Source organism: Somniosus microcephalus, chromosome 12 (assembly GCF_052327205.1).
Source record: "Somniosus microcephalus isolate GS21.2 chromosome 12, FLI_Smic_1.0, whole genome shotgun sequence".
In the NCBI taxonomy this organism is placed as follows: domain Eukaryota; kingdom Metazoa; phylum Chordata; class Chondrichthyes; order Squaliformes; family Somniosidae; genus Somniosus; species Somniosus microcephalus.
Genome location: NC_140998.1, coordinates 208,720,331 through 208,735,575, shown reverse-complemented (window position 1 = coordinate 208,735,575; position 15,245 = coordinate 208,720,331). Strand labels below are relative to the sequence as shown.

At 51.6% G+C, this 15,245-nt stretch overlaps 1 protein-coding gene across 4 annotated transcripts in view; it reads left to right on the top strand.

Annotated features, from left to right (window-relative positions):
• Positions 1-15,245, top strand: part of LOC147109984 (nectin 1a-like) — an 80,218-nt gene that overhangs the window by 58,394 nt on the left and 6,579 nt on the right. For all 4 annotated transcript variants that reach the window (XM_086003983.1, XM_086003981.1, XM_086003980.1 and 1 more), the window contains one exon: positions 398-546. In XM_086003983.1, the coding sequence (XP_085860109.1) occupies positions 398-546 (149 nt within the window). The remainder of the gene's footprint in view (positions 1-397; positions 547-15,245) is intronic.

Below are 15,245 nucleotides of genomic sequence, written 5' to 3'. Positions count from 1 at the left end.
GTCGGTGCAGGCTCGATGGGCCGAAATGGCCTCTATCTGCACTGTGGGGTTTCTGTGATTCTGTGATTCTGTAAACCTTGTTACACCTCTTTCTCTCTCTCTGTCTCTCTCTTTCTCTGTCTCTCTCTGTTTCTCTCTCTCTTTGCCTCTTCTCCGTAAAACCTACCTCTTTGACCAAGCTTTTGGTCACCTGTCCTAATAGCTCCTTATGGGGCTCGGTGTCACACTTTGCTCGACAGCGCTCCTGTGAAGCGCCGCCGGATGTTTTACTATGTTCAAGGCGCTGTGGAAATGCAACGTTGTTGGTGAAATATTTTCTGCCGTCTTGCGCAGTCTGAGACTCGGGTGCGGAACGGGAACGCCGTCCACCTCTTCACTCTGCTTTGCGCCCCTGCAGGAACGGTGAACCTGTCCCAGCTGCCGCCGAGGTTAACGGACGCCAGCTCATCGTGGCGGTGGTGAATTACGACATCAACGGCATCTTTACCTGTGAGGTGACCAACTCCCTCGGCGAGGGCCGTGCCAAAATGGACATCCTCATTCGAGGTAGGTCCCGCTTATCTGTCCCTCCCACGAGAAGATCTGGCTTGTCGTTAACCGCGCCCCTGAAGGCGGCGGATATGCGGGCAATAACTGGGGGGGGGCATTCATTTCCAAGGGCGGGTTGCCTTAGTCCTGGTTATCCCATAATAAATACTGGCTCCATCCACCGATTCGGTGATGGCCGAGTTGGCTGGTGATTTGGCAGTTTCGAGGGCGGTCGGAGAATGGCGATACCAAAACTGCTTCTTCAGTGAAAGGATCCAACCAAATGTTTGTTCGTTATCTGCTCGATTTGCAAATAATGGAAAGACCTGATTGTTCAGCTTTGTTCCAGGTTGAAGGTGCTTGCGAACCGTAAGCATTGATGTAACTGGGCTCCATCTTGCTGGCTCTACTTGCGGACCTGGGCTGGCCGTGGGGTGGAGCTTGAGTTGGTTGTCTCCACCGCCGATGATGGGACTCCTGAGGCAATGAGTAGTTCTAAAAGTCTATATTTTTTTCTCTAAGCTACGTGTTGGACATGTAAAACCTGATGACAAGTGCGTGACTTTGGGGCACCCAAGCATTGCAGTCTAAGTACATGATGCCGGGTCAGAAATGCTGCTTGGGGATGGCAGCGAGGTTGGCTTTGCGTTTTTGTGATGGGATTTCAGCTGACTGTTGGAGGGGTGATCTTGAAAGCTGGTTGACGTAAGAAAACTACTAGGCACTTGGTCGAAGCATTAAACAAAGCTTTAATCAACTGTTTTACAACATGGAGGTCTAGTTGTGTCCTTCACTAGTTCCTGTTAAGAATGTCCTGCGCAAGCTAGGCCCGTGCCCGAGTATTTATACTCTCCCTGGACAGCGCCACCCGCAGGCCGCTCAGTATTATTTCATATAAGTCTTTCTTTCATGAATGACTGATTCATGTCACTGGTATTCTCTAGTTTATCTTCCCCCGCCTTCCCCTACAGTTTATCACCGTGCTCTGAATATGCTGAATTGGGAGAAGGGGAAGTGCAACGAGACCTGGGTGTCCTTGTGCACCAGTCACTGAAGGTAAGCAGGCAGGCGCAGCAGGCGGTTAAGGGCAAATAGTATGTTGGCCTTCGTAGCGAGAGGGTTTGAGTACAGGAACAAGGATGTCTTGCTGCAGTTGTACAGGGCCTTGGTGAGACCACACCGCGAGTATTGTGTGCAGTTTTGGTCACCTTATCTGAGGAAGGATGTTCTTGCCATGGAGGGAGTGCAGCAAAGATTCACCAGACTGATCCCTGGGATGGCAGGAATGACGTACGAGGAGAGATCGGGTTGATTGGGCTTGTACTCGCTGGAGTTTAGAAGAATGAGAGGGGATCTCATTGAAACTTATAAAATTCTGACAGGACTTGACAGACTAGATGCAGGAAGGATGTTCCCGATGGTCGGGGAGTCCAGAACCAGGGGTCACAGTCTAAGGATAAGGGGTAAGCCATTTAGGACAGAGATGAGGAGGAATTTCTTCACCCAGAGAGTGGTGAACCTGTGGAATTCTCTACCACAGAAGGCAGTAGAGGCCAATTCATTAAATATATTCAAGAAGGAGTTAGATATATTTCTTAAGGCTAAAGGGATCAAGGGCTATGGGGAGCAAGCAGGGGCAGGGTACTGAATTTGGATGATCAGCCATGATCTCATTGAATGGTGTTGCAGGCTGGAGGGGCCGAATGGCCGACTCCTGCTCCTATCTTCTATGTTTCTATGCTGATACTTGCTGCAATGCGGTTCCATGGTTTCTGACCACTCTCGTGGGGTGGGGGCTCGGCCGCTCTCTCTCGGGGAGCTTGGCCGCTCTCTGCGGCTCTGTCCCAAGTGGCTATACATCGCGGTGTGACCCTGGACGGTGACAAGTCTGCTGGCTATTTGACCGCGGGGGGGGCGTCTCGTCCAAGCCCAGTCTCCTTCCCTGCTCCGCTTCCCCGTGGGGACGTTTTATTTAAGTTGTTGCGGTTTGGAGGGGGGGGGGGGGCGATGGTGGCATTTACTGCCCCGTCCCTAGAAGGTTGCTGGTGGGGCGCTTTCTCCTTGGACCTCTGCAGGCCTTGTGATCTTGGGTGTCGAGGAAGGGAACGCCAGGGCTTTGACCCAATGAGCATGTCCCAAGTCAGGCTGGTGTGCGACTTGGAGCTTCTGGCGTTGCCGTGCTCCTGCTGATCTTGTCCATGGGGCCGTCAGTTGTGGAGCAGGGAGAGGCTGTCTTGCTCATCCAACACCTGGCGAGATAGGGAACTGCAACAACAACTTGCATTTATATAGCGCCTCGAACGTAGTAAAATGTCCCAAATTTGACACCGAGTCACATAAGGAGGTATTCGGACAGGCGACCAAAAGCTTGGTCAAAGAGGTCGGTTTTAAAGAGCGTCTTAAAGGAGGAGAGAGAGGCGGAGAGGTTTAGGGAGGGAATTCCAGAGCTCGGGGCCCAGGCGGCTGAAGGCACGGCCGCCAATGGTGGAGCGATGGAAATCGGGGGATGCTCAAGAGGCCAGAATTGGAGGAGCACAGAGATCTCGGAGGGTTGTAGGGGCTGGGGGAAGTTGGAGATGGGGAGGGGGGCGAGGAGGCCACGGAGGGATTTGAAAACCAGGAGGAGACTTTTAAAATGGAGGCGTTGCTCCACCGGGAGCCAGTGTAGGTCAGTGAGCAACAGCGGGGGTGATGGGCGAACGGGCCTGGCTGCGAGTTAGGACACGGGGCAGCGGAGTTTTGGATGAGCTGAAGTTTAGAACGAGGAACCTGGAGCTTCTGTGACTCCCGCCACAGCAGAGCGCGGTGGAGCGAGTGGCCAATTGCGGCCCTGTATTGACTCCCTGGCGAATCGCAACCTGGGGTCTTCCTGTTCTTGTGGCGTCTGCGCGTAAGGCCGGTCGGTTCATTTGCGCGCAGTGCTGTTGGGCGATGGTGTTTTCACTCTGTCCTGAAACGCATTGGCAAGGAGGACTTAATCTGGCTTTGACCTTTTAACCTGAAAATGAGCCGACTTAGCCTTTTGTGATTGGTTGAAATGTTGGGACTTGTCGTGCACAATGTCAGCTGATGTTCTGCGTGTCTAACGGTGAACGAGGTTAGATGTGGTCCGTACTGTTTCCTTTGGTCTCCTCCGAGCATAATTTTTTTTAAATGTTAAACTTTTTAAAAACGTAAACTCCTCGAAGGTAAAATAATCACAAACACTTCCTTCCCTCGCTCGATTTTTCTCCCCTTGAGTCAAGGGAGTTTCCTCCCCTTTGCTTCAACCCCGTCGTTGCTCTCGGTTGGCGTAAGAAGCGATGACCATGAAAGCAAATGGACCCCACTTGCACCTGTAGACTTTTCTATTTGTGGAATCAGAGCTTAAGAAATAGGAGCAGGAGTCGGCCATTCGGGCCCTCGAGCCTGCTCCACCATTCAATAAGATCGTGGCTGATCATCGACCTCAACTCCACTTTCCCGCCCGATCCCCGTATCCCTTGACTCCCCGAGAGTCCAAAAGTCTATCGATCTCCGCCTTGAATATACTCAACGACTGAGCCTCCACAGCCCTCTGGGGGAGAGAATTCCAAAGATTCACCACCCTCTGAGTGAAGAAATTCCTCCTCATCTCGGTCTTAAATGGCCGACCCCTTATCCTGAGACTGTGACCCCTGGATCTAGACGCTCCAGCCAGGGGGAAACATCCTCTCAGCATCTACCCTGTCAATCCCTCTATGAATTTTAGACGTTTCAATGTGATCACCTCTCATTCTTCTAAACTCCAGTTAATATCGGCCCAATCTACTCAGTAACCGCACAAAGCACAGAAGGAGGCCATTCTCCCTTTGTGCCTGTGCTGACCCTTTGAAAGACCGATCCAATTAGTCCCACTCTTTCCCTATAGTCCTGCAATTTTTTCTTTTTCAATTATTTATCCAATTCCCCCTTTGAAAGTTACTATTGAATCTGCTCCCACCGCCCTTTCAGGCAGCGCATTCCAGATCACAACAACTCACTGCGGAAAAAATAATGTCTCCTCACCTCCCCTCTGGTTCTTTTGCCGATTTATCTTCAATCTGTGTCCTCTGGTTACCGACCCTCCTGCCACTGGAAACAGTTTCTCCTTATTTACTCCAGCAAAACCCCTCATGATTCTGAACACCTCTATTAAATCTCCCCTTAACCTTCTCTGCTCCAAGGAGAACAACCCCAGCTTCTCCAGTCTCTCCACGTCACTGAAGTCCCTCGTCCCTGGGACCATTCTGGTCAATCTCCTCTTAACCTTCTCTGCTCCAAGGAGAACAACCCCAGCTTCTCCAGTCTCTCCACATTACTGAAGTCCCTTGTCCCTGGGACCATTCTAGTAATCTCTTCCTGCACCCTCTCCAATGCCTGGACATCCTTCCTAAAGTGTGGTTCCAGAATTGGGACAAATCTCCAACTAAGGCCTAAGCAGTTTCACAATATAATTTGCGGCAACATGATTGGCGGGGGGGGAAAAGGCAAGTTGAGGACAGAAGTTAGGAAGTTCTTTAGGCGCTCGATGTGGACTGGGCTTCTGAGAGAAATAGTGCATTCGAACCATGGTATCCCTTAAATGGTCGGATACTGCGATGGGAAGGGACGAATGAGCTCATGGTTCATGGCTGCCTTCATCTGAATCTATGTTGAGGCAGAGTGTCTGTTGACTTTTTTATTCGTTCATGGGATGTGGGCATCGCTGGCAAGGCCAGCATTTATTGCCCTTGAGAAGGCGGTGGTGAGCTGCCGCCTTAAAGTGCTGCAGTCCGTGTGGTGAAAGTACTCCCACGTGACCAGCCAATGAGGTGTGGCAGGACTAGCAGCAAACAGAGTCTATTTTTAAAAGAGTCTTGGCGAACTGCAGCAAACCGAACTTGTGACTGAAGCTACAGCAACTTCTCCCGATAACAGTGGGATTATATCTCCTGCAAAAATGCAGAGAGTGGATGATAGTTGCATAATCTCCAAGCGTGATTGATTGCTTTAAAGAAAGAAAGACTTGCATTTCTATAGCGCCGTTCATGACCTCGGGACGCCCCAAAGCACTTTACAGCCAATGAGATACTTTTTGAAGTGTTTTTCGTCTTCGGCAGTCCCTCGGAACCGAGGATGACTTGCTTCCACACTAAAAATGAGTTCTCAGGTGACTGATGAGTCCAATGCGGGACCTACAGTCTCTATCACAGGTGGGGCAGATGGTGGTTGAAGGGGCGGGTGGGTGGGGTGCTTGGGTTGACGTGCGCTCCTTGCGCTGCCTGCGCTTGGCTTCCGCTTGCTCCCGGCGAAGAGACTCGGTGTTTGGTGCCTTCCCGGATGCTTCTCCTCCGCTTTGTTCGGTCTTGGGGCCAGGGATTCCCAGGTGTCGGTGGGGATGTTGCACTTTTTCAAGGAGGCTTTGAGGGTGTCCTTGAAGCGTTTCCTCTGCCCACCTGGGGCTCTCTTGCCGTGTCGGAGCTCCGAGTACAGCGCTTGTTTTGAGAGTAACGTATCGGGCATGCGGACGATGTGACCCGTCCATCGGAGCTGATTGAGCGTGGTCAAAGCTTCGATGCTGGGGATGTTGGCCTGAGCGAGAACACTGACGTTGGTGCGCCTACCCTGCCAATGGATTTGCAGGATCTTGCGGAGGCAGTGTTGGTGGTACCTCTCCAGTGCTTGAGGTGCCTGCTGTACATGGTCCATGTCTCTGAAGCATACAGCAGGGCAGGTATCACTGCTGCTGTAGGAGGCAACGCGGTGGTCAACTTGTGCGCAGCAAGACTCCACAGACAGCAACATGATAATGACCAGATCATCTGTTTTCGCGATGTTTACTCACATCAACCCAAGCTTGGAAGTGCAGTATTTGAGAATTGCTAGCTGACTTTATAGCTGCTGGTGAGAGAGTTTGACACGTCGACCATTCAACTTTCACATGCCTGTCCCCTCTCTCTTTTTGAGTTCTCAAACCCTGGGGAGCAGGCTGTTGATGAGAAGCAATTCTTGTGCGCAAATACATGAGGGTTGAGATTTCGAAGCAATGTATCAGGCTGCCCTTGTAAGGCTTTGTGGGAGCCTATTGAGTTTCTCTTGGCAGATTCCCAGGAGGGTCTGTCATCTGCAGTTATTCTCTACAAGCAAACTGGCAACGGTATTTCATAGCTTATATTGATCCTCAATAGGCTGTGGTATTGTTACGTTGTGTTGTGCAGTGTTTTTTATTATATTGACTTCCCCCTATCCTGTTTGTGGATTGGAAGGAAAGATGATAAAACATTAAATTTTCAATTGTCTAACACTTATTCAAGTTGGCCAACTCTTTCTTCCCTCGATTGTTCAACCTCGATATTTGGAAAGACTTGCTCACAATGGTGTTTTGTTTCCGAATTGTCCTGGGTGCAGATAGTTCGCAGGCGGAGGCCACTCTGCCCCTTGGGGCTGTTCCTGCATTCACTCACTAAGATCAGGGCTGAGCTGTACTTCGAACCCCCCCCCCGGCCCAATCAGAACTGGAGTAGGTCATTCAGCTCCCGGAGCCTGTTCCTCCCACTCGGTCAGATCACGGCTGGTCCGCACCTCCACTCCATTTAACTGCCTTTGCTCCATATCCCTTGATATTCTTGCCCAAATTCAGTCATGAATGTTTCAATTGGCCCACAGCCTTTTCTGTTTTATTGCAGGGAAACGCAGCAGTCCATTTAAAAAAAAATTCAGGTATAGGATGTGAGCGTCGCTGGCAAGGCCAGCATTTATTGCCCATCCCTAGTTGCCCTTGAGAAGGTGGTGGTGAGCCGCCTTCTTGAACCGCTGCAGTCCGTGTGGTGAAGGTGCTCCCACAGTGCTGTCAGGGAGGGAGTTCCAGGATTTTGACCCAGCGATGATGAAGGAACGGCCGATATATTTCCAAGTCAGGATGGTGTGTGTGACTTGGAGGGGAACTTGGAGGTGGTGGTGTTCTTAGGCACCTGCTGCCCTTGTCCTTCTAGGTGGAAGAGGTGGCGGGTTTGGGAGGTGCTGCCGAAGAAGCCTTGGCGAGTTGCTGCAGTGCATCTTGTAGATGGTGCACACTGCAGCCACGGTGCGCCGGTGGTGGAGGGAGTGAATGTTTAAGGTGGTGGATGGGGTGCCCGTCAAGCGGGCTGCTTTGTCCTGGATGGTGTCGAGCTTCTTGAGTGTTGTTGGAGCTGCACTCATCCAGGCAAGTGGAGAGTATTCCATCACACTCCTGACTTGTGCCTTGTAGATGGTGGAAAGGCTTTGGGGAGTCAGGAGGTGAGACATTCGCCACAGAATACCCAGCCTCTGACCTGCTCTTGTAGCCACAGTATTTGTGAATTGCGCACAGCAAGCTCCCAAAACACAGCGATGGGATGAATGACCAGTTTCTCTGTTTTGGGGGCATCAGTTGAGAGAGAAATGTTGGATGAGGGGACTAGTAAGTTAGTTAGAGATGTGCTGTACCCGTTGGCTTGCAATACCTTGCCCTCACCTACTTCAAATCGTCCATAATGTGTGTCCGTGTTTGCCTCAATCATCTTGTCTATTGTTACTGATTCCGTTGGGATTTATCAGAAAGCTACATTACTACAACAATGGTCCTCATGGACATACGTGCAAACCACGTCCTACGTCATTGACTCATCCCAAATTATCCACTGACCTACGCACATTGCATGCTGGTCATGGCGATGGTCCAAGATGGCCGAAATGATGCGGTCGAGTCAGTGTTGGCTAAATGATGACTGAAAGCTATCCCGCGGTGTGGTGTGCATTGAAGAGTCTGGCAGTCGATTGCAGCTGCTCTTTATCCATCTTTCGAGATGAACCGTTAAACCGAGGCCCCGTCTGCTCTCTCGGGTGGTTGTAAAAGATCCCACGGCCACTATTTCGAAGAAGAGTGGGGGGAGTTCTCCCCGGTGTCCTGGGCGAAGATTTATCCCTCAACCAACATCACTAAAACAGATGATCCAGTCATTATCACATTGCTGTTTGTGGGAGCTTGCTGTGCGCAAATTGGCTGCTGCATTTCCTACATTACAACAGTGACCACACTTCAAAAGGTACTTCATTGTCTATAAAGCGCTTTGGGACGTCCGGTGGTCGTGAAAGGCGCTATAGAAATGCAAGTGTCTCTGCCTGTCTCTCTTTAGGACGTCACCTCTATATCTCTGCTTAGGACGTAACCACACGGCCTACAGCTTTGCACGTAGGGCGACTCACCGCCACCGCCACAGGGGCAATTGGGGAGGGGCAACAAATGCTGGCCTCGTCGGTGATGCCCACATCCCGAGAACGAGTTTAACAACAAACATGGTTGGGGAAAGAAGTATATGGCGGTCGTGGAAGCTTTTTGAGCATTTCCTGGCCTTGTTATCGTGAGCCAGCTCATTGAGTTCAAAGAGCGAAAGGAAATATAAATCGTTAGAATAACAAGGTTGTTCCTGGGCACTAAACAAAAAGAAAGGGTTTGTGGTTCCCAGCCTTCCTCTGCTGAGCTCGTCCGCCGTCTGTTTTGGGGGTGTGGTTGAGGGATAGATGTTGGGTCAGGGACCTGGTAACTTAGCCAGTTATTAGATCGGTGTTGTACCCTTTCGGCCTTCATACTTTCTAAATGGTTCTCTGAATTTCTCGCCTGCTGGTTTCATCCCCTCTGGTTGGTCTCCGGTACTTTATTTTTTTTGAAATAACTATTTTACTGAAAAGTTTCACAGCGACCGCAGAGGTCAGCAGTTTGCAAGTCCTCCTGAGGGTAGGCGATCAGAGCTTGATTTCAGCTCGAGGCTGTCGGACTGTGTATTTGGAACTTGTGTGCAACAGAGAGTTGACAGTAGCAGCATTGATTACAGCCAATTGGTTTTTTTTTGAAGTGTAGTCACTGTTGTCGTCTTCTTGGGCAGTTCCTCGGAATCGAGGATGACTTGCTTCCACACTACAAATGAGTTCGCAGGTGACTGATGAGTCCATTGCGGGACCTACAGTCTCTGTCACAGGTGGGGCAGACGGTGGTTGAAGGGGCGGGTGGGTGGGGTGCTTGGGTTGACGTGCGCTCCTTCCGCTGCCTGTGCTTGGCTTCCGCTTGCTCCCAGCAAAGAGACTCGAGGTGTTCGGCGCCTTCCCGGATGCTTCTCCTCCACTTTGTGCGGTCTTGGGGCCAGGGATTCCCAGGTGTCGGTGGGGATGTTGCACTTTTTCAAGGAGGCTTTGAGGGTGTCCTTGAAGCATTTCCTCTGCCCACCTGGGGCTCTCTTGCCGTGTCGGAGCTCCGAGTAGAGCGCTTGTTTTGGGAGTCTCATATCGGGCATGCGGACAATGTGACCCGTCCTTTGGAGCTGATCGAGCGTGGTCAAAGCTTCGATGCTGGGGATGTTGGCCTGAGCGAGAACACTGACGTTGGTGTGCCTGTCCTGCCAATGGATTGTAATGCAGGAAAGGTGGCAGCCAATTTGCGCACAGCAAGCTCCCACAAACAGCAATGTGACGATGACCGGGTCATCAGTTTTTGATGTTGGTTGTGGGGTGAATGTTGGATGAAAAGAACTTGAATTTATGTAGCACCGTTAACGTAGTAAAACATCCCAGGGCACTTCACAGGAGCGATTATCAAACATTATTTGACAGCGAACCGCATTGGAGATATTAGAATGGGCGACCAAGAGCTTGGTCAAAGAGGTTGGTTTTAAGGAGCATCTTAAAGGACAAGAGAGAGGCGGAGAGGTTTAGGGAGGGAATTCCAGAGCTCTGGGCCCAGGTGGCTGAAGGCACGGCCGCCAATGGTGGAGCGATTAAATCGGGGGATGCGCAAGAGGCCAGAATTGGAGGAGCGCAGAGGTCTGGGGGCTGTAGGGGCTGGAGGAGGTTACAGAGATAGGGAGGGTTGTCGGGGCTGGAGGAGGTTACTGAGATAGGGAGGGTTGTAGGGGCTGGAGGAGGTTACAGAGATAGGGAGGGTTGTGGGGGCTGGAGGAGGTTACAGAGATGGGGAGGGTTGTAGGGGCTGGAGGAGGTTACAGAGATAGGGAGGGTTGTAGGGGCTGGAGGAGGTTACAGAGATAGGGAGGGTTGTAGGGGCTGGAGGAGGTTACAGAGATAGGGAGTGTTGTAGGGGGCTGGAGGAGGTTACAGAGATAGGGAGGGTTGTAGGGGCTGGAGGAGGTTACAGAGATAGGGAGGGTTGTAGGGGCTGGAGGAGGTTACAGAGATAGGAAGGGTTGGGGGCTGGAGGTGGTTACAGAGATAGGGAGGGTTGTAGGGGCTGGAGGAGGTTACAGAGATAGGGAGGGCTGTAGGGGCTGGAGGAGGTTACAGAGATAGGGAGGGTTGTAGGGGCTGGAGGAGGTTACAGAGATAGGGAGTGTTGTAGGGGCTGGAGGAGGTTACAGAGATAGGGAGGGTTGTAGGGGCTGGAGGAGGTTACAGAGATAGGGAGGGCTGTAGGGGCTGGAGGAGGTTACAGAGATAGGGAGGGTTGCAGGGGGCTGGAGGAGATTACAGAGATAGGGAGGGCTGTAGGGGCTGGAGGAGGTTACAGAGATAGCGAGGGTTGTAGGGGCTGGAGGAGGTTACAGAGATAGGGAGGGTTGTAGGGGCTGGAGGAGGTTACATAGATAGGGAGGGTTGTAGGGGCTGGAGGAGGTTACATAGATAGGGAGGGTTGTAGGGGCAGGAGGAGGTTACAGAGATAGGGAGGGTTGTAGGGGGCTGGAGGAGGTTACAGAGATGGGGAGGGTTGTAGGGGCTGGAGGAGGTTACAGAGATAGGGAGGGTTGTAGGGGGCTGGAGGAGGTTACAGAAATGGGGAGGGTTGTAGGGGCTGGAGGAGGTTACAGAGATGGGGAGGGGCTGTAGGGGCTGGAGGAGGTTACAGAGATGGAGAGGGTTGTAGGGGCTGGAGGAGGTTACAGAGATAGGGAGGGTTGTAGGGGGCTGGAGGAGGTTACAGAAATGGGGAGGGTTGTAGGGGCTGGAGGAGGTTACAGAGATGGGGAGGGTTGTAGGGGCTGGAGGAGGTTACAGAGATGGGGAGGGGCTGTAGGGGCTGGAGGAGATTACAGAGATGGAGAGGGTTGTAGGGGCTGGAGGAGGTTACAGAGATGGGGAGGGGCTGTAGGGGCTGGAGGAGGTTACAGAGGTGGGGAGGGGCTGTTGGGGCTGGAGGAGATTACAGAGATAGGGAGGGTTGTAGGGGCTGGAGGAGGTTACAGAGATAGGGAGGGTTGTAGGGGCTGGAGGAGGTTACAGAGATAGGGAGGGTTGTAGGGGCTGGAGGAGGTTACAGAGATAGGGAGAGCTGTAGGGGCTGGAGGAGGTTACAGAGATGGGGAGGGTTGTAGGGGCTGGAGGAGGTTACAGAGATAGGGAGGGCTGTAGGGGCTGGAGGAGGTTACAGAGATAGGGAGGGTTGTAGGGGCTGGAGGAGGTTACAGAGATGGAGAGGGTTGTAGGGGCTGGAGGAGGTTACAGAGATGGGGAGGGGCTGTAGGGGCTGGAGGAGGTTACAGAGGTGGGGAGGGGCTGTTGGGGCTGGAGGAGATTACAGAGATAGGGAGGGTTGTAGGGGCTGGAGGAGGTTACAGAGATAGGGAGGGTTGTAGGGGCTGGAGGAGGTTACAGAGATAGGGAGAGCTGTAGGGGCTGGAGGAGGTTACAGAGATGGGGAGGGTTGTAGGGGCTGGAGGAGGTTACAGAGATAGGGAGGGCTGTAGGGGCTGGAGGAGGTTACAGAGATAGGGAGAGCTGTAGGGGCTGGAGGAGGTTACAGAGATGGGGAGGGGCGAGGCCGTGGAGGGATTTGAAAACGAGGATGAGAATTTTTAAATTGAGACGTTGCCAGAACAGGAGCCAAAGTCGGTCAGCGGGTGATGGGTAAACGGGACTTCGTGCTTCACAACCTCGGGATTTTCCAAAGTGCTTTACAGCCAATGAAGGACTTTTTGAAGTGGAGTCACTGTTTTAATGTCGGAAACAAGGCAGCCAATTTGCGCACAGCAAGCTCCCACAAACTGAGCTGAACGAGCAGATTATCTGTTTAATTGATGTGGATTTGAGGGATAAATCTTGGCCCCAGGACACTGGGGGAGACCGCCCCTGCTCTTTGAAATTGTGGCTGTGGAATCTTTGTCCAACTGAGATGTTAAAATTAATAATTTGATGCGTTGGTGGTAATATTTTCTCGAGGCGGGACATGTTGATGTTCTGTGGAAGCTGCTGGTCAGGAAGTTCCTGAAAGCTGCTAATCGTCTGTGTACAGACCTGAATAAAGCGATGAGAGATGCGTGTGTGAGTAATTCAGCTCCACCCCAGTCTGCCTCTTTTTCAGTGATATGATCACAACTTATTTGTTTAGTGGGGAAAAACTCCTCTAGATTCAAAGGCGAGGTTTGCTGGACTGCCTTGTCCTATCACATTACGGAGGGAGGTATCAGGACAGTTTGCTGGTATCTTTTGTGTCGTTCCCTGTTGGAGTTCCAATATATCGAAGGCCTGGTAGTTTGCAGTCCTGTCGTTTACACAGGCGAGTGGGGCTGAACTCGCCAGTCTTGCGCCACAGAAGGGTCGAGTCGCCAATCCTCCAGGATTGTCCCACAGTCTCCAGGAATTGAGGACTGATCTGTGGGAGGCTGGTGTGAGCAACCCAGGAGACAAATCGTCGTGGGGCGTTAAAAGAAACTGTATTTTCTTTTACTTTCTTAAACCGTGTTTGTTTATTTGGTTATGAGAATACTGGAGCGATTGGAATGGAGGCAGTTTGACGGACTCGCGGTTTCTCCAATTGGCTAACGGTCGAGATTCCTCCAATTAGATCGTAGAGTTTATTTACTTTCCAATTGGTGCAGGGAAGGTGAGGATGGACGTGGCGGGCGACCAATGGCGGGAGAGGGGGGGCGCTGGGGCGGGTGACCAATGGCGGGAGAGGGGGGGCCGGGGCGGGTGACCAATGGCAGGAGAGGGGGGGGCCGGGGCGGGCAACCAATGGCGGGAGAGGGGGTGCTGGGAGGGGCAACCAATGGCGGGAGAGGGGGTGCTGGGAGGGGCGGGCGACCAATGGTTGGAGAGGGGGTGCCAAGCGAGCGAGTGGGGAAAGAGCCAGTCTGAACCAACACCCTATTTTAACACAGCCCAGCCCGCCGGGCGAGCGAGCGGTGAAAGCCAGTCTGAACCAACACCCTATTATAACCCAGCCCAGCCCGCCGGGGGAGCGAGCGAGTGGGGAAAGAGCCAGTCTGAACCAACACCCTATTTTAACACAGCCCAGCCCGCCGGGCGAGCGAGCGGTGAAAGCCTGTCTGAACCAACACCCCATTATAACCCAGCCCAGCCCGCCGGGGGAGCGAGCGAGTGGGGAAAGAGCCAGTCTGAACCAACACCCTATTTTAACACAGCCCAGCCCGCCGGGCGAGCGAGCGGTGAAAGCCAGTCTGAACCAACACCTCATCAAGGTGTTGTGGAGTATTTTAAACCAACACAAGGTTTTAGATCGATAGTCAAGTTGTCTTTATTACACCGGTGGGGAGACAGTCTGCTCTGTCTTTAACCAGACTTCTCCAAATTGTTACAGCAAACACTACATTTTATACTTTCAAATACACATGGCCACCTCATGCACAATTCATTCCTGCAACCTGATTGGATCTTGGCCCGCATGCACCCTCACTGATTGGTTACAAATCTTAAATGTAAACATGTGTGAGCTGCCTCCTCAATCAATCGCTCAAACTGCTGAATGCTAATTAAAGAGACCTTGGAATGCGAGCTAGGTTATAAAGCTGTTGAAGTAGTTGAAATGCTGGACACCCTGTCTCCATTGAATTGTTTTATTTCTCTTCAATGGTCAGCTATCCTGACCGCCTTTTTATGGATGTGGCCTTTCATGTTGGCTCCTGTCCTTGTTGCACCAGTCAGTGAAACTGCCAGCGATGTCAGTTTAACTCTACCCCACTGAAGTCCCCCCTTTGGTACTTGGCCCTTGCCCAAGTTAAACCACATGTATAAGCATCGCTGTGCCTCCTGCCCCATGCGGTGATCAGTCGCTGGTTCAGGAGGCCCTGCATACCCATCATGTTTAGAGCAAACCTTGTATTTTCCAGCTCTTTCTGACTCACTTTTAGCTCTTCGGTCCATTTCTTTTTTACAAGCGGTGCATGCTGCTTTTCCCCATCCTATAGCCATGACTAACTGTACTATCAGGAATGAATTCTGCATTAGCTGGCCATGTGTATTGTAATGTATAAAAATGTAGTGTTTGCTGTAACAATTTGGAGAAGTCTGGCTAAAGACAGAGCAGACTGTTTCCCCACCGGTGTAATAAAGACAACTTGACTCTTGATCTAAAACCTTGTGTCGAGTGTTGGTTAAAAATTCTCCACAACAATTGGCGTCACGAACAGGATCTCCACACAGATGGAAGGCATGGGCGAGTGAAGCCGAGCCAAAAACGTGAGTACTTTTAAATACCACGTACAGTTAGGGCAAGGCAACACCGTCTCGTGTCCACCGCCCCCTTTGGAATCAAAGAACTAAAAGGTTTGAATCGATAAGTCAAGCGGTCTTGGGGTTAGGATGAAATGCGCGGAAGTATAGGCGTGGTATGAGTTGCAAGTGGTGCGTTAACTTTGGAGAAAAAGTCTAAAGCATACCTCTGACAGCTCGAGTTGCAAGTAGTGCAGAAAGTTTAAGCATACCTCTGACAACTCCAGTTGCAAGTAGTGCTAAGCATACCTCTGACAACAAATTAC